Here is an 18,381-nt window from a genome sequence, read left to right as displayed (position 1 = left end):
CTGAGGCAGGGGTGTTAAAATCAAACAAAGCGATTTTTGGCATGTGTACCAGACAGTCGCTGAACTTTGTCCCGACGTTTGTTCTTCTGACAGCGACCCAGCCTCGGTGTTATGTTTGCTGCAGCTCCTCACGGCCTTGTGCCTTTTTGTGTGAGGACTTCGCTGTGTGTCCTTAACCTTTTGATGTCAGTGCACGCTCAACACCAGACTAAACACATACAGTAGCAAGACAAGCAAACGCTGCGCTGCTTCTCAAATACACTATGGATCAGAAGTCCCAACAGGACTGGTGGAACATCCAATGGAAAGAACAGCAAACGGTCAACACACTACCTCACGTACATTTCCATTGTTTCCAAATCCATGCTCAGAATGAAATAAATTGAGGGAAATAGATTAAATAGTGATTTTCTTTGGCTGGTGACGGATCCTCTTCGTCAAGATCAGCTTCCTTTGCAACCTGCTGACACACACACAGCATTTCATACAGTACAGTGGAGTTGAGGAGAGAGTATGTTGTTGTTGGATATTAAAGTGCAGTTTAAGAGTTCTTTCAAAAAAAAAAAGAAAAGAAAAAAAGAGACCTTCATATTTTTAATCTCATAGCAGAAATTACTGCAAAAATACCACATGACAAGATGCTTTGTTTTCTTAACTGGACCTCTTAAATACTGATGTTCAAAATAAGCAGTTGTTTGGTTACAATACTGCAAATATACCTAATGTTTTTGCATGCCTGTGTGTTGATGATCCAAAACTGATTCTAATGACTCTGATCTGTAATTAGTTTTATTTGTCATTCGAGCAGCTGGCCAAAGCCTCATTTTAGTCCAACCTGCAATTAAGAAGTGCGGTGATGAGCACAGCTGGGAGGATGAGGCCTTTTTTTACGCATACGGGTGGCTGGGTAATGATAGATCTAACTGACAGCGACAGAATGCAGCAAGAAGATGAGCAAAGCGAGAGAGAGCTGCCGCAAAACCAGAATGTCACTGCGGGGGGAAACGAGAGGGAAAATAGACGGGGGTTTTTCAGATTTCTGTCTTTACTGACATTTCAGTGCTTTGTTGTGGGGAAGAAGCGGCCATTTTGTGGGCTGGCCTTCAGGAAGGGGGGAAAGTTCTTCTGGCAGGGCTCCACCTTTTCTTTGACCTGACCTAAATGAGGGGTCACAGGGGTTGCCTGTCTCTACATAGCAGAGATGACGAACGTGTCGACGCCTACGGTGTGCCGAAGGTGAGACGGGCAGTCTGCGTGTCACGAGCACGGTCGTTAGAGCATCGCAAGTCACGGGGGAACCGTAAAGAGGACACATTCCTGGCTTTAACGTCATCCTTGTTTTTACTTCTAGGAGCCTTCGGAGTCCTTTTCAGCATCTGTATGATAGTAAATATTGTTCCTCGTGTCTCCGTTTAGTCTTATTCTCTCAAGGAACTAGAGATGAGGTTCTTTTCGTTTGCCTTCGACACACCATTGTGTCTCCAACCTCAGTGATTTACAGATTGTGACTAGCCTACAAAGCCAAAGAAGCACTGGTAGTATTTACACTGTTACTCTCTAAATTCAGAGTTTGACAGGAGAGCAGAGGAATGTGTGTTTATTTGAGGGGAGGTAAGGCGGGATTTGGTTTTGTTTGCTTTGGGAATGTTGTCTTAGCGTTAGTTCCACCACCAACAGGGATTCACTTCTGTTTATTTGGACACTAGCTCAAACCTTTGACCTCTCCAAATGGGTGGCTAATCCCAGTCAAAGCTACTGTGTGGCCCTTGTTGCCATGACCGCAATACTGCCTCCCTCTGGACTTAAAAGACGGGTTCACAATTCTTCAAACCTGTCATAAAACAACAGTCAGGTGCCCAAATTAACACTGAAATAGGTTTTTCTTGCCATAATAATTTCTCCTGCTCATACTGACCATTAAAAGATCCCTTCGTAATGCACTTACAATGTAAGCGATGGGGGCCAAAATCCACAGTCCTCCTTCTGTGTGTTTATCTGAATATCTAATACGAAGCTTTAGCCGTCCAAATGAGGCCAATCAAGAAGATATCTTTCAACATTACAGTCTTTTTAGTGCCAAGGTTCCTCTTTTTGTTACTATACTTCCACCACAGCTCAACAGGGAAACTGGTCGAGTAAATACAAAAAGCACTAAAAATGACTAATGAGAGGACTAACCCAGGCTTCTAAAACCACAGATAAACTTTTAAATGCATTTCTGTACAAAATGACTGTGTGGACACACTGTATTTTGTCCTCCATCACTTACATTAAAAGCTCATTTGAAGGAAGTCTTTTTAGAGCCAGTATGAACAGGAAGAATGATTACAGTGAGGAAAACCTCTTTCAGCGTTCATATGGGCACCTGACTCTTGTTTAAGACAGACTTGGAAAAATTGTGAGCCCATCCTTTAAAACAGAAGAACAGCAAAGAATGAACTAAGCTGCATAATTAAATTGTAATTGGATGATGTAAAATAAGGGCGTGCTAAACTTATTTGCACGGATCTTTCCTCTGTAATGCTGTCACTGTTTTTTTTTTGCGTATGACATCATCCACACATCCTTCAACCTCTGCCTTCATGTCATGACAGCGGGACGTTCGCCTGCCAGTGAAGAAGCCCTTTCTTTGCAAATGAAAAACAGCAACCAACACCAATAAAACGCTGCACTAATTCAAGCAGAGAACAATCTGTTTCTAATAGACTTCGAAATCATTGGCCCATTCACAAATGTGTGGCTAGTACCAGCAAATCATATTCAGGCAGGTGTACAGCACAGACAATATAACCTGACATTTATTACTGTTATGTTGATTGCTGCAATAGTTCCCTCCACCAACCATCCAACCTCTCATTATGTAGTATTTTTCTGTATTGTTGATATAACGAAGATTTATGTAAATATTTATGCAGGGATTCACTTTCTCCACAGAGTCCTGGTTGCACACAGCAGAGGCTTTCCCATTAAATCTAACTGTTCATCCATTTACTATAAGTGGCCAATTCCCCGTTTCTGAATTCATTAACATGAAAAAACAGACATTGCAGTTTTTCCAAAACAATACTTTATATCATAGATGTCAAAGACAACATGTTAGAGCAAAGGTTTCCCGAGAAAAATGTACTATTTCTGTAACAATGGTGGAACAAGTCAAAAACATAAACTGATAAAAAAAAAAAGATGCATTTTATACATTATGTAAACCTAGAACTGTTTGTTTTTCAACCACAGTGGTCATAGTGTTAACTGGCTTATTTAGTGGAATAGACGACCGTAACAATGACCAGGCATCTACATGGAGCCCTTGATAAGTCCAGATATGACAAAGAACATGAATGTCTTCCCAAAAGTCCATCAAAGTCACATCTTGCCTGGAATGTAAAAAAAAAAGAAAAAGAAAAAGTTGTCCATTCTGTTGTTGCAGTTCACAAAGCTTCCCCAAAACAATTTGTTCTCTACATAAATACAATTAAACCTATTGTTTGTGTTACAAGTGCTAGATCCTTTTTTTCCTCCTCCTTTTTTTGTGTAAAAGATTCAATTTATGTCTTCCAGATTCAATGATTCCACATCCTACAGGTAAAAAGCACAACATGGAAAGCACTTAAACACCTCCTCAGCAAAAACAAACAAAAAAAGCAGTAAGAGAGATAAGACAGTTTGGATACAGTGAAAGTACTAACATCCTTCAGTGCTTGATCCTTTGTGCTGATATGTGGCAGGAGAAAGGAAGAGAGACAGACAGACAGACAGACAGGCAGTGCATGCAGACATACGGATCATGCAGAGAAACAGAGGAGACACACTTGAGGAATGGAGTGGACCAGTCCGCCTAAATAAACAGACAGTTCTTGGACCTGGCTGGACTGAACTACAAGGGTTTACATAAAAAAAGATATGCCTCCTCCTAATAAATGGAAATTATAAGAAAATGGAATGTTGCAGGGTTTTTTTCTGTTACTGGACATTGTGTTAAGACTAACAGTGAAGACAGACAGTGCTAGTTTTGGCTCCTTTTGAGAAACCAAAGCATTCAACAGTAAAAACCTCACGCCTGCTGTTGTTATCCAGACTGGCACTGCTGTGCAAAGGTTCTGGGAATGTTCTGGGCTGGGTTACCGAAAAGCATCTCATCAAATGCGTGTTCACATGCACGGAGATGTCAACGTTAACGTAATTATCAGGACAGACTGGTTATTGATATTCACATCCCAACCAAAAATACTCTTGTAAGCATGAAGTATAACGTCAACATGGTTCTGATAAGAAGGGAATGTACAGGGAAAAAAACACATATTTTACACGTGGCTATGAGTCTACACCTTACAAAATAATACTAAATGATTCCCTACAACACCCTTCTACAAATGCTTAGACCTTAGTTTTAAGTTCTCTGTGTAAAAGCAAAACTAATTTGTGGTGTACAATATACCGCAAACTTGGATTCACTCTTTTTCAAAGATCACAATCCTTTGTTCTTAGACATTTACAAAATGGGAGATGACAGAAACAGCATTTGCAAGAGCCAAAGGAAAAATTTCTGGTTCCAGGTGACGTGCGACATCATTTAGTGACAAAGATGCAGCTGCTGGAAGAGCTAGCATCGCTCTGCCGTTAGAGGTCAGATGAGAACAGCTCCTCCTTGAATGTGTATGGGATGTATTTAGCATCTTTTACATTTTACTGATTGATCTTAGTACAGGAGAAGCCAGGAATGGACCTTTTACACAGGATGGAGTTTAAGTGTCCTGTGAAGAAGGAAACACATGTGGGCTGCTGCAGGGATCAAACACCTGTGATCTTTGGATACAGGAAAGTTTTGCTAAACACCAGGCCACCGTGACACCTAGAGTTTGCTAAAGAAAGTGATTACACATTAGCTTGACATTAAAACTAAGGACATTTGGCCAAATAAGAAAATAAGTGATGATCAGGTGTAATAATAAGGCCCATCAGAGTGACTTAATAGCCAAATCCTACTTAAAATCCAAATTATTATTATCATTATTTTTTAAATGTTAGAAGATGGACTTGTAAAACTTTTAGAAAATGGAAGAAATGGATCACCACTCGGGTTATTTTCAATATATTGTCTCTATGTTTTTCTACAATAAAATCTAAAGGCATAAAAAACAACAACAGTACAAAATATGTGCATGAATGTGTGAAGCTGAGCAGAGGGCGATGGTGACTTGGTACCAATGGAATGAATAAAGCCAAAAAACTAGTCATCAGTGTTGAAAGACAATAAGACAACCAATAAAATGCTACTAAGCACACAACCGACTGTCACAGAGGACCGTACATTGTGCCTTCAGTAACACTCTAAAAGGACCTACTGTATGTAAGACCAATGTAAAGTATCATTTTTCAATACCAACTTCGAAAACAAGATCATAGTATTTCATTATGTATAGATACTGTATATATATATATATATATAATATACTCATTTCTTTTCATATATAAATCTACTATGAACAGACAGTAAATACACAATTGTCCATATTTATACAAAGTAGAAATATTTTGCATCCCGACCCTCCCACAAAAACCCTGAACCCAGAAAAACACAGTCATGTAACATCTGCTAAAAACAGTTAGTCTGAACCCTCACCTGTAGTGAAGTATGTCAGCTTTACAATGTAACAGCGAGGGGAAAGTGAACAAAGTGTACAAAACAAGAGGACAAAACATTAAAAAAGTACAAAGAGCTCCAAGAGACAGTCCACTTACAGGGCAACGGAAAGCAGGAAAAACAAGAAAAAGAATCAACAGAAGTAGAGTAGTCATCGACAAATGTGTGTGGCAGGAATACTGAGGAGATCAATGTCTTATGTACAGTAAACACCACGGCTCTCTGTTTCCTGTTCACTGAAAAAAATACATTTAACGTGTGATTAGTTTGTAGATGTCACAAACAGGAAAGAAGGTAGCTGCCCAAAGGCCAAACACAAGTTGGAGGAATGGTTACAGATGGGAAGATAACCTTAGAACACTGGCTACAATGGCTATGATCAATTATCACATGTAGACTTTAAAAGGAAAAAGACCTTGCAATTATGATGTTACACCTGCCAAAATTGACAATCAAAATGTTTACTACAACTAGGCTGGTGGCTTTTGTGTTGCACAGTCTGGCTCGTTACAAACTTGATACACTTTTCAAATGCAATAACCTGCTTTTGAATCAGAGAAGAATCTGAGCTACATGTGCTCTTCGGAGTTGCAAGGAAATTCATCGGTACCACGGGATGTATCACTGGTCGAGAAAAAAAAGGAAGATTTAAATAGAAAAATGTGAGGATGCACTTCACACAACTGTATATAAACAGAGATGTGTGCACACCTGCCTCATGCTTTAGCACCTGACATTTGGGGAGCAGATGTTAAACCAGCTGTGAAAGCCTGTGCGGCCGTGCAACACCCCCGTGGAAAATCCCAGGTGGTACGGTCCTTGTTATTGTGGAGACAGAGTTACCTTCAACAGTGGGCTTCTTCATCACATTACAACATATGAAATTGGCTCCTCTCTATCCTACATTAATTTTCAAATGTTAAAAACAATCCTTTCTCATATGTTTGTGATTATTCGACTTTACAGAGATGATAGTCCATCATGCTTCAGCTTGATTATTGTCTAAATACCACACAAAGTATAAACAGCATTCTAGTTTTCAGAGGTCCTGTTGCTGTAGTACAGTGCATGCTACTTAACTCTTCCCTTAAAGAGAACTGATACAGTATCTGATACATGGATGCATTTAGTAATACTAATCCCCCTTAAACTTCCTTTTTAACTGAACCAACTCCAACTTGTGGCTGGAAACTACCTTCTAAATTGAGATTAAAATGAGGGGGGAAAGGAAAAATGGAGGTATAGGGAGGGACAGTAGTAGGCTGGTTACAGGGAATTACAGGTAAACATGCCAAAGTCCTCCAGTCTATGTGCCAACAACATGCAGGCATTGGATGTTTTGCCAGGATAGAAATGTTGAGGGGTTTGGGAGAAGAGGCTTTGTTCTCAAGCCTGTTTTTTTAAGGCAAAGCTCTTTCAGTAGAGTTCAACAGGAAATCCACCAGGTTTGAAAAAAAAAGGCACAAACGCACAGTCTTTTACTGTCAATTATTTCAAAATCAAAACACCAGCAGAATTAAAAAAAAAAAAAAATCTCCAACCACCTCGGAAAATGGCAACAAATTTGACCACTTTTTCTTCCATTCATCCAGATATCTTGAAAGAGCAGGAATGATCCATCCTTAGTGCAGAGTCATAGTCACATTAGCTCTGGTGGTTTTTGATGAAAAGACGACGATAAAGTACAGAAAAAAACAACATAATATTAAGAAAAGTAGACACTTGCAGATTGTCTGTGTATGGTTCAAAAAGTACATCTCTCTAGTGTTTTAAAAGCACTGGCACTCGAGGTTCTAACTGTGGGATGGTTGAGTCAATACACTCATATATCCAAGGTATTGAAGAGATAATGCAACACATTTATGTTGATCAGTCTGTGCACCGCTGATCAGTGAATGCATCGGTCATCTTCAGTGTTTCCTCTCTGCGCCGCGTTTGTCAGATCAACTTGTTCCCTCCCCCCATGATAAGACGGCATCTTGACATGACATGAGGGGAGACATGGGAGCGGCATTGAAACAGAAACAGAGATTTGGCTGGATGAGGAGACTGTCAAAGATGAAGACTGGTCTGAGTGGTCAAAGGCTATGGATGTTTCTTTACATAGGAGCTTCCTCTTCCATTGGTTCCTCTTCAGCCCTGGGGAAAAGATAATACCATAAAAAACATTTGCTTACAGTATCACGACTACATATTTTTAAGTAAATGATATTATAAAACACTAAATTGCATAAAACCAAAGTACCAAAGGAAGCTTGTAAGAGACTTAATGCGGCACATGTAACACTTCAAGTGGACACTTATGATGGGTTAGCATACACCAAACCCAACAAAATACATGCTAACATTTCTTATCAGTAGATTGCTAACTTTCTGCCTATAGAGGCTGGAAACCATGTTGATGAGACTGATCCCTACAGACTATCCAACCAAAATTTAAAGTTTAACGTGGCAAAAAGCTGCAGATTTAGGTGCTAATTATCTGTGAACAACTACAAAAAGATAACACTACATACCTTTTTCCAATGTGCTTGTTTGCCACAGACAACGAGGCCATAGCAGAGACGGTCTCAGCTTCCTCTGCGTCACGTCTTAGGACTTCACTCAGAGAACAGCCAAGTGTAGAGGCAGAGCGCTGCAGTGAGTGCCAATATTTACCTGCAAAAGACCAGGACAGGGTTAAGTCCCGAAACACTGGGTCATTGCCATCAGCGGTCTTAGAGTGTATAGAAATGTGATGTTTGTGGCTTTACAGGTTTTGCATGTGGACTCACCTAAATAGACATTTGATTGAAATATATTCATAACAGAGGCACATATAACATAAAAACAGCCAACAAACTGAATATGACTCCAACTAAATGTCACTCAATAAAATACATCCCATGGACGCTGAGCCATGTTGTGTCAAGGCATGGTCATCAACTCACTCTGTATTTCAAGAACTTTCTCCATTGAGTGGACTGCATTGGCATTTGGTCTCTGCTGCAGCACCTCATCAGGGATGGGATCCAACTGAAACAAACAAAAACACATTTCCTGCTTCACATCCTCAACTAATCACAGTGCATGTTTTATAGTTAAGCTCTGCAGAACTATATCGATCCACTAGCCACATCTTTGAAGTCATTTGTGCTGTAACGTAATTGCTCCAGGGTTGACACGATGACACTGAACCTCTATCTCCCGGGAACATTGGCAAGTGCATTAAATGTCTTGAGGCATTTTTTTGTAGATATAGTAGCTGGGTATATTTTTTCATGAATGTGACTGACAGGTGTCCAGAAGCAGTGCTCCAAAACACCTCCACCAGAAACCTCATTTGAACTAATGCTGTTCCCTCCTGGTGACTTTTGAATGTGGACCACAGCCCCAGTGTTGAATCACTTCAAGAGGTGGGGAACAAGCTCGAGCTGCTGACACAATAGAAAAATGGTCTGCAGATGCACACCTCCTCCCACTCACAGAGAGGCTTTGCTACTCTCTGACACAAACTACAATGTGCGCTTTGTACTGTGTCCCACTCTAAGGACACGTACTAGTGTCCACAGATGCATACACATGGAAACTTCCTGCTCATGCAAACACACACACACACACATGCATACTCATGATCACACACAAATACAAACACACACCTCAGGGACCACAGCTAAGCCAATGAAACTCTCCAAGCCGCAATTCAGAGGAAACGGCTTTTCCCCAATGTGCTTTCCCAACCCGGAATGATTCAATTTCCCCTTTGGCCGACTGCACATACGACACTTTCTCGTTCTATTTTGTCAAACAGTCCCATTCAGTTCTACATTCCAACACAGGCGACATGCATCCCTTTTTTCTGCTCAATCATAACCTCAACGGAATAAAAAACAAACTGAGAAACATGTAAAGAGGAACAGGAAGAAAGGTTTGGCCTGAGATTTGGGAGTAAGACAGCGAATGCCAAAGAGAGGAGGAAAAAGTCATCGTCGGTCGGTCTTGCTTGGCCGAGGCTGGAAGTTTTCTTTTAATTAAAACAAATAGTGAGTGGGAGGGGTCCGCGGAGGCCGAGGGAAGAGGCAGTCTGAGGAGAGGGATACTTTAATCCTGCTGTGGCACGACAGGCTACATCATGCACACAGGAACGGACAGAGGTGCACGAGCACAGAGACACATACACATGCAGTTTGTGCTCAATTATTGTAATTTTGGTTAGGGTGTTAATCTGATCAGAGCAACTTACAAAATATCCAAAAACTATATTATATTATATTATATATAGCATTTTCATTAACTTGTTTGCTAACAAGAGAAGACAATCTGCAGACTTTGTCGTGTGGACTCTGAAATCCAATAGTTTAACCATGTAGTCATTTCAGAGTGACCTTATTTTTTTCCACATTGCTACATCTACAACCAGGAGGGTAAAAAGAAGCACTCAACTATTGCTCTCAGCCCACAAAGGGAAGAAGCACACTTTGTTTCCCCATGTTAACTGTACATTTCAACTACAATTACAACTCCAGTCAGGCTGACAAAGAAAACCATCTCTAGTTACATTTAGCCCAGAGGGAGTTTTGAACATTACATTGTGCTCAAACTGATATTAGCACAGCAAAAAAACCAACACAGCCTCTTCATTCATTTCAGTGCCTCAGTGCCTTGATGCAGTGGGACTACCAATGCAGGGTCTTTGACAGAAAAGCTGTCATAAGATGTGCACAGTCAAACATGTGCAAGTGCACATTACTGAGGGAATATTTTCTTACGTTAATGGAGCAGTTCTACCATTTGCCTCACGCTTACACGTCCACAAAAATGCAGACCCTTGACATTTTTTAACAAAGGGCTATTTTTGGTCTGAACATTGACTAAAGAGCTACACTTCCACACACCTGGGATGTTCCCTGGACAGTAAGCTATAGAGCTAATCTACTGGAGTACTTCAAAATTACTTTGATTATGGCTGCCTTTTTCATCACTCCCATTTTCCCAGCTAGTTTGGGGAACCCATTAATCTTTCAGTCAAAACGTACTTTTCAAACATTCAGGCTACAGCTGCCGACTACTCACCATAACCCTAGCCAGTCCTAAACCAGCCCATACTAACCCTGCATGCCTCAGCTTCCCTGTCAAAGGAGGGTCAGGGGTTCTCTGGGGTTTCCTGGGGTTCACCTCCGAGTAAAGTTGGACTGGGGCAGCCTGTCAGTCTGATTGACAGCTGGGCCTCACGCTTATAAACTTTAATGGCTCTTGTCATGGCACTCTAGGGGCCCCCACCTGGCAGGTATGGCAAACACACACACGCACGCATGCACGCACACACACACACATTCACGTGCGCTATACAAGCATACATTTGTCTGCCACACAGTCCATAGCGACATGTCTGTTTATTTGAGTTTGTGGTCCTGGTTATGCCTGAACTTTGCATCTTCATACCATCAGATGTGCTGCAGTCTTTGAGACAGAAATGTCCTTTAAGGGTGGTTGGCTGTCACTGTGTTGGCTGATTATTGGGGAAGACTATTTCTCTCTGTGACATAGCTTTCCACTGAACGAGGCCCTGGCCAACAAAACTGAGACACCATGGAAAGCCATGAGCCGAGAGTGAGGAATTTGCCCCGGTAAAAACATTCCAGAGGGAGGTTGAAACCAAAACAGTGGAAAGAGGAGGAATTCCACTTGTTCAGCAAAAGAAAAGTGCACAAGGCATCCATTGTTTACTGTTGTGTCCATGTGCATATGTTGGCGGTCACCAACACCAGTTGATTATGTTATGCTAAGTGAGCAAGGTAATGATGTGCATTGTGCAAACCAGGTGAAGTTTTCAGCAAGGGGTATAGGTTTGCCTTGTAGTCAGAGGGGGATGGTGGTGAACAGTCAGGCCCAAAGGGGGACAGGTGAAGTCGAGCGTCTTACTGTAACTGGAGTGTAAACACACCAAAAAACCTCATTGACAGCTGGCAACAATTAGCATATTAGCCTGTTGTTTATCAAATAATTGCTAACAACCGTGGTTCTAACTGGGCCAACATCTGTTTGCGAGCAATCATCAATTAGTCCTGAGTTCAGAGTTGACTGGTGTAGTCGCCAATGCATCATTCATGAGCTATTTAACTAGAAAGACTTCACGATTACGCACTACATAGGTGGGGGGGAATAAAAGAGCCTGTAAAGTCCATTCAGCAATTTTCATCCCTCTCTTTCCCAGCTAATTTGAGCCGCTTTCAAAGGAAACCTAATGCTCATTATAGCAAAGCTCGTCTTAACCTGCCAATAAAAGCAGATATATACTGTATTTCTCACACTGGCAAGCAGTAAAACACTGAGAAGTACAAGCTACACAGGAGGTGAAGAGGAACACATTTAGGATGTTTAAGCTCTGATGTAGTGGCTGCCATGCAATAAAAGAAAGCTATATAATAAACAGAATTAAATAAAGGATTTGTGATTTTTTTCACCATTTATTTTGACCTGCATTTACTAGAAGACTCAACACAACTCATCTGGTAGCTCACAGCAGGACTTACTGGAGTATACTGTATCGTTTAACCCATATTTTATGGTTAAAGCTACGTGCTATAGTTAGATCAGAGATGTCTATGGTGACATCTTGGGTTCTGGATATTTCCAGACAATACAAACCCTCAGGCAGTTTGAAGCTTCATAAATAAAAGCACAGCTGACCAGCTAATCCAGCTGCGGTCCCATGCCTGAGCCTACTCATTCGCTCCATTCACACTCATCCAACACACACACACAAACTACAGTTTTATCGTCTAGAAAAAACCCTCTGAGTCGACACATTCAATCTGACTGTTGGCCACTTGTTGACCAGATTTGCCTTGTTGCTACAGTGCCCCATCAGGCTTAAATTTAATGAAATATTCTGTTACTACTGATTCATTTGCCATCCAAGGACCTTGTCAGACTTTGTCAGCAAGCATGAAAAAAAAGGAAAAGAAAGAAAAACCCCCCTGCACAACCCAGGCCTTTTTTTTCTTCCCCTCAAGCTCAAACCTCCATTGACGTTTTCCAGCTACATTCCACGTCCATTACAGAGACCTTCGCTGAGATTATGATAAAAGCACTTGCTTCCTGCCATTTTGATCTGATCAGGGACATTTTAGTCTCTTTTTTTTCTTTGCTATCAGTTATCAAAGTTGCACATAGCTGAATGATCTGCCTTTGTTCACGGCAGCTGATATCACTTGTTGCCCAAGAGCCAATTGGTACAAATCATGAGAACTCTAGGTACTATACTTAGCAAGTCAACAACATCTACATTTGTGTTGCTCACCACTTTCTCAAAGCCATTACCTGGCAATGAGGCATCCTATAAGACTGCTGTCATGAGACCATTCATTTTTTGTTCAAGCTGAAGGCTCATAGTTGTGACTTGTACATTGTATTTTGATTGTATTCCCCCCATATGAAATAATACATATCAGGAATCAATACAAATATTTGACTATTAGAATTAATTCCAGTGACGTGCGGTCAGGGGAGGCAGGTGAGGCCGTGCCTCACCTGTTATCATGGAAAAAGACTTAAAAATGAAAAAAATAATAAATGGTTATATTTGTCCAGTGATTTGCACTATAACGTTATTTTCTATCTAACTTTACCAGTTTCGGATTATTTTTAATTCAAAATCGCTGAATGTTCACATGTACTGATCAAACAGTGAAAAGAGACGCGCGGTGAGGCAGCAGCGAGGCGAGCCTCACCATGGATTGCGCAATGACTGGGTTTACTGCGCTGGCATGCTATGCAGTGAGACAGTACAGCTGTACAGCTGTCTCTCTGTATGTCGCTATTAACATGTTCAAACACTTTTACTATATGAACTAAATTTCCATAGTTTAGCTGATGATATAATGTACAGTGTTTGTAGCGTGTTTCGTGTGCTGAGCAGCATAAAACGGCTGCAAAAAGTCACTAAGTGAGGCACGCAGTTCTCCGGCCTCATGGCAGGGGGCGCTCCTGATCCCGGTGATTCTTATTACGACTCATTAGCTGCAGAATAAGTGACAGTAAACTACAACTCATACAGTCTATGCTACAACTACAGTGAGCTAGTCGGCAAGTAAAGTAAGTAAAGGTAAGACCATAATAACGTTTTTTAAATTAAATGTGTTTTTTTGTGTGCTACAGTTTGTATGTGTAAAGAAAGCTGATATGAGATTTTAAACATAACCTGTTAACTGCTGCCAATCAAATGGTGAATAAGCTAATCTGTAGGGTTCATATGTTTGTAAATCTGATTGTGATGAAGTCAGTGCCTCACCAGACATGAACCTCACCGCACGTCACTGATTAATTCCATACCTTTCTAGACTTTGATGACCTGCACAGGTACTGTACTCTGTACAGCTGCGTTATAACAATACTTTCCTCCCTCCTGACTTCAAATGATTACTCCATTTCCCTCTATTATCTGATCCCTAGGCAAAGGCTGACCCTGCTAGAAGAGGTGTGAGGGTAAACATTTTCAGATGTGTACCAGTGACGGGGGCCCCGGGTGCACGGGTGAGAGGGGTGTCCTGCAGGGCTGAGGCAATTGACGCTCACTGCCTCCTGCCTATTTTCGAATTTTCAGCTCCCTATGGCACCCATCCAGTGGCCTCTTCCAAACCCCTGCTGATTCTGGTGCTCTGCAGGCTGCTGTAACCTAAGAAGCAAATCCCCTGATCCAATTCATTATTTTTGCAGCAGGGCGGTGTTGTGAGTAAGGAGAGCGTCCTTCAAACTGGAAGTCCTCAGTACGAACCTCTGTGACAGCAAAAAGCATCCGCCCTGCTGAAGTGTCCTTGAATTCCTGTATCATTACCAGCTGTAATTGCTCTGTTAAGTTGCTGTGAGCCTCTGGTGGGCACAGTGCAGGTAAACAGATTTAAATTATTAGATTAAGACTTTACTTTGTGCATTTCCCTCTCATACGTAAAACTTACTCAAGCAGAACTGTTAGTTTTCTTTGACAGGTTTGGCACTTAGCAATGCTTTCCTCTTTAGAAGAAACATTCTGGAGGGTTAATTACACTGCTGACATGCTCCACAGTGCTTTAACTAAACCCCAGTCTCTCCAGTATTCCTTCAAAGTTTCTACTTGATTCATCTTTCTGCTGGTGATCGATTTCTTCGTGTTCCCCGAGACGGTGGACTGGTTTGTTGCAGTAACCAAGCATTATTAATGTGATCCTATATTATAGTTTTGTTTGTTTTGCTCTAGCTCCAAGATCCACATGGAACGAGGCCATGCCTTTTTTTTTTTTTTTTTTTTTACGATTCCAAGAACTCATTTATAGCACGAGCTGTCTGCAGGGCTGGAACAAGCCCTGGGATGTACAGATACCAGGATTCACTACTAAACATTTAAGGACTGATCCAAGTGAGTGCTTTTAAAGTACTATTACGTAGTCTGAAGTCAAGACAAAAATACGATTATGTTTGTACATTCAATAAACACAACTTAAGTGGGAATTCTAACTTTTGTACTCATGTAAAATTATCTTTACAGTACAAGCATCAATTTAGGGCCATATCAAAACAAACACAATGTCAAGAACTACAAACTTCAACCTTATTATCCTGGGACTTTTGCTACAAACTGTAACTTTAATGTTATATTTAAAACAAAACACTGACAACTAGTTATACGCTATGTCTTGTAAGGTACTGTAGTATATATCTAATAGGAAATGCAGACCCAAATGCATCAGTATTAATGTTCTTGAATGCCTCAGTGGGCAGAGGATAATGGCTTTAGCAGGTAACCATTCCAATTACAACTAACACTCAGAGGGTGTGCTTGTGGGTAGGCCTGCGTCAACACTTGAGAGAGGTCACTTTCTCAAAATAAATGAAGTTAATGCAAGAGTGTAAGTCTGGATATTCACTCTTGATGTGTACTTTCTTACTGTTGACGCAATTTACTTTCAGCTTGTATGGCTAAAATGAAAAAGGGAAAGTTATTTGCTAAGTAGAACGCTGGTTAGTCGCTTAAATCATTCATTATGTCTGTAAGAGGTGGCATTGCAAAGCGTCTTGAAGGTGTATATTGCTCAAACATGTTAAATGCAAATGTATTCTTTCTGTTTCTGCATGACCACGACAGTCTGCATGATGTGAATTTCATCAGCTGCTCATGCACATCACCAACAATTTAAAGGAGAGGATCTGATGCACATCCAAATGCTCAAATACAGTTCTTTTGTTTTGATTTCTAGTCTGTATAGGTGGAATGGGCGGGTGAGGTATAAATGACCCTCAACTAGCTGCAGTGAATGACAGCTATACTTAAACACACCTGAATCTGAAAATGTTTTTCTGAGATACAAAAGACTTGACACCAAAAATTCATCTTGTGTCATCACAAGTCGACAGTACTACATACGGTTGCGAAGACACACAAAAACCACTGCAGAAGGATCCCATCAGTCAAGCCACAGTCAGACAGCGCAACTCATCTCCCAAATGGAGTTTTGTGACATTTGATACACACTAAAAACTATTTAACAATGTTCAAGTGCCCACAGTGAGGTTCAAAACATTCCTCTCTGGCTGTACGCCTAAAAGCAAATGTGTGTTTCTTCACTGTTCATTAGTGGTAAGAAATTAAATGGATTGTAAACAAAAAACTAAACAGCATCACCAGTGGAGACGCGCTCTGATGCCAGACATGGACAGCAAGCTGGATACAGCCTGGATATCCACTTCACACACACCCTCTTAATTTCTCCTGGAGCTCTATCATCCCTGTTCTGTCCCACAATTCAGTAGTCCTTAAACAATAAAACAAGTGAGCTATCTTGGATGCATAATCTGGAAGGAGAGAATGACATTGAGCAGCCTGTTCAAGAAAGCACTCCAGCCTCTCCATTAGCTTGAAGAAAAGAGTGGGCGGCTTGGAGGAGTTGCTATTCAGTTGTGCGCCATGAATCACAAAGCACCGATGTTTGTTCAGCTCCACAGCCCGGCCTACACACTCCCACAATTAACCTTCTGCCTGGAAATCCTCCCCGTCTGACGTATTTATGCGTGTCTGTCTGTGTGTAGCATGCGTGTGTGGTGTTGACTTCCTCTCGGAGTGGCAGGCACTAGCATAAGAAAACATGAAGAAAATATGGTTCAAAGAGTGCTACTGACAAGAGGAATGTACACACTCATTGTGGAATAATATTTCAAGTGTAATATACAGTATGTGTGTAACAGGGCCATCAAATCCTGTAGCTTCACTGTGTTTTTGGAGTATTTCTTATTACCATCCTTCCTCAAGTGTTCGATCATGACACAAACTCAAACAATCCAATATCTAAATGTTCCCACAATCGGAAGAATTCATCGAAATCTACTATTTGTCAGGTGTAATTATGCACATACATAATATTAACTGACAAATAGTAGATATTATTAATGTCAAACTCAAGAAAATTGCTGGCATCAGCGGTGGCCAGAAATAAAATTCAAGAAGTCAAGTCGAGTGCATTTAGAAAGTTTCACGCTCACAACAAAAATAAACCAGATGCTCTTCAGCGGGCGTAAATCCTGCATGATCACTTGCAATACGATTAAACATTAACTATACTAATGAATCTATTTATAAATGTAATTAATAATGCTCTAAACTCTGTCAACACAAAGACCAGATGTGATCATGACATCACAATAGTGTAAATAATGGAGGCAAAAAATAAGTTGTGTTTTTCTAATGGTTTTTCATCCATGCATCATTTTTCTCAATATTTGAAGGTTTGAGAATACAAGAGGGTATAAACACATGAGAACTTCAGTACCTGTTTAAAGTGCAGTCAAGGATTTAGTCTGTGATTTCTGATGTATTTCTTGAATCTTAGTGCCTTGCTCGAGGATATTTTGATAGTAATTTATGAGGATATTTTGACAGTAATTTATCCCTCCCCCTCTTGGCTCTCATCTTACCTCGTTGCCAAGCAGAGCAGAGACGCAGGCTTCGGAGGCATCGCATATGGCAGTGAGGTCATGACCCCCCTCCAGGGCAAGCACCAACCGACCGCCTGCCAGAGCCATCAGCTGCCTGGTCAGGTAGCCAAAGCCTGGACACACAGGAAATGACAGCAAAGGGAAGGGAGAGAAAGAGAGGAGAAAAAGAATGAGATTGGGGAGGGGGCAGTGCTGTTCAAGCTCCAACTTCCTTTTTGGATATTGATCAAAGAAAAAACAGAGAAAAAGGCGGTTTGATCATGGATGAAGAAAGGGGTGACTGCATCAGAGAGAGGAAGAGAGAATGGGAGTGCACCGTGGATTTACTGGGGGCCAAAAAACAAGCCATAATATGAGCCAGGTTTAATTTTAATAAATGCAGCTTTGCGTTTAGACTTGGTCAAAGCCTCTGATCTTTTTCTTTCAGGAGGAGGGAAGGTTTAATATATGCATCCAGCCATACTTTCTTCTCCCCTGAATTTTACCCCCATCCCCTCTTCCTGCAATCCTGTAAACCACCCATATCACCCCCTTACAACCAAGACCGCTGCTCTTATTTGAGATCTGCGGGATGGTTTTAGAAAAGCTCTTTGCTGGCACGCCAGGGTCTCCATCAGAATACAGAGGAACAAAATAAAGACAACTGAGTGTGTTTGTGCATCTGTGAGTTTTTCCCACCATCAAAATGTTGTGCCGCATTACACACGCAGAATATATGGATGGAATGAGTGAGAGCATACATCATAATGTGCACTATCATTTAAAGTCCTTTGAAGCATATTGAGCTATGACTGATT

At 41.0% G+C, this 18,381-nt stretch overlaps 1 protein-coding gene across 2 annotated transcripts in view; it reads right to left on the bottom strand.

The window, feature by feature from the left end:
• Positions 1 to 4,890: 4,890 nt before the first annotated feature.
• The window catches only part of hdac4 (histone deacetylase 4), a 128,531-nt gene continuing 115,040 nt past the window's right edge, over positions 4,891 to 18,381 (bottom strand). For both annotated transcript variants that reach the window (XM_053328170.1, XM_053328171.1), the window contains 4 exons: positions 17,564 to 17,697; positions 8,572 to 8,656; positions 8,158 to 8,299; positions 4,891 to 7,780 (listed from right to left, as the gene is read on the bottom strand). In XM_053328170.1, coding sequence (XP_053184145.1) covers positions 7,741 to 7,780; positions 8,158 to 8,299; positions 8,572 to 8,656; positions 17,564 to 17,697 — 401 coding nt within the window. In that variant the 3' untranslated portion in view covers positions 4,891 to 7,740. The remainder of the gene's footprint in view (positions 7,781 to 8,157; positions 8,300 to 8,571; positions 8,657 to 17,563; positions 17,698 to 18,381) is intronic.

Source organism: Scomber japonicus, chromosome 11 (genome assembly GCF_027409825.1).
Source record: "Scomber japonicus isolate fScoJap1 chromosome 11, fScoJap1.pri, whole genome shotgun sequence".
Taxonomy (NCBI): Eukaryota; Metazoa; Chordata; class Actinopteri; order Scombriformes; family Scombridae; genus Scomber; species Scomber japonicus.
The sequence above is the reverse complement of the archived record's forward strand: the minus strand, read 5'-3'. Positions and strand labels throughout refer to the sequence as shown.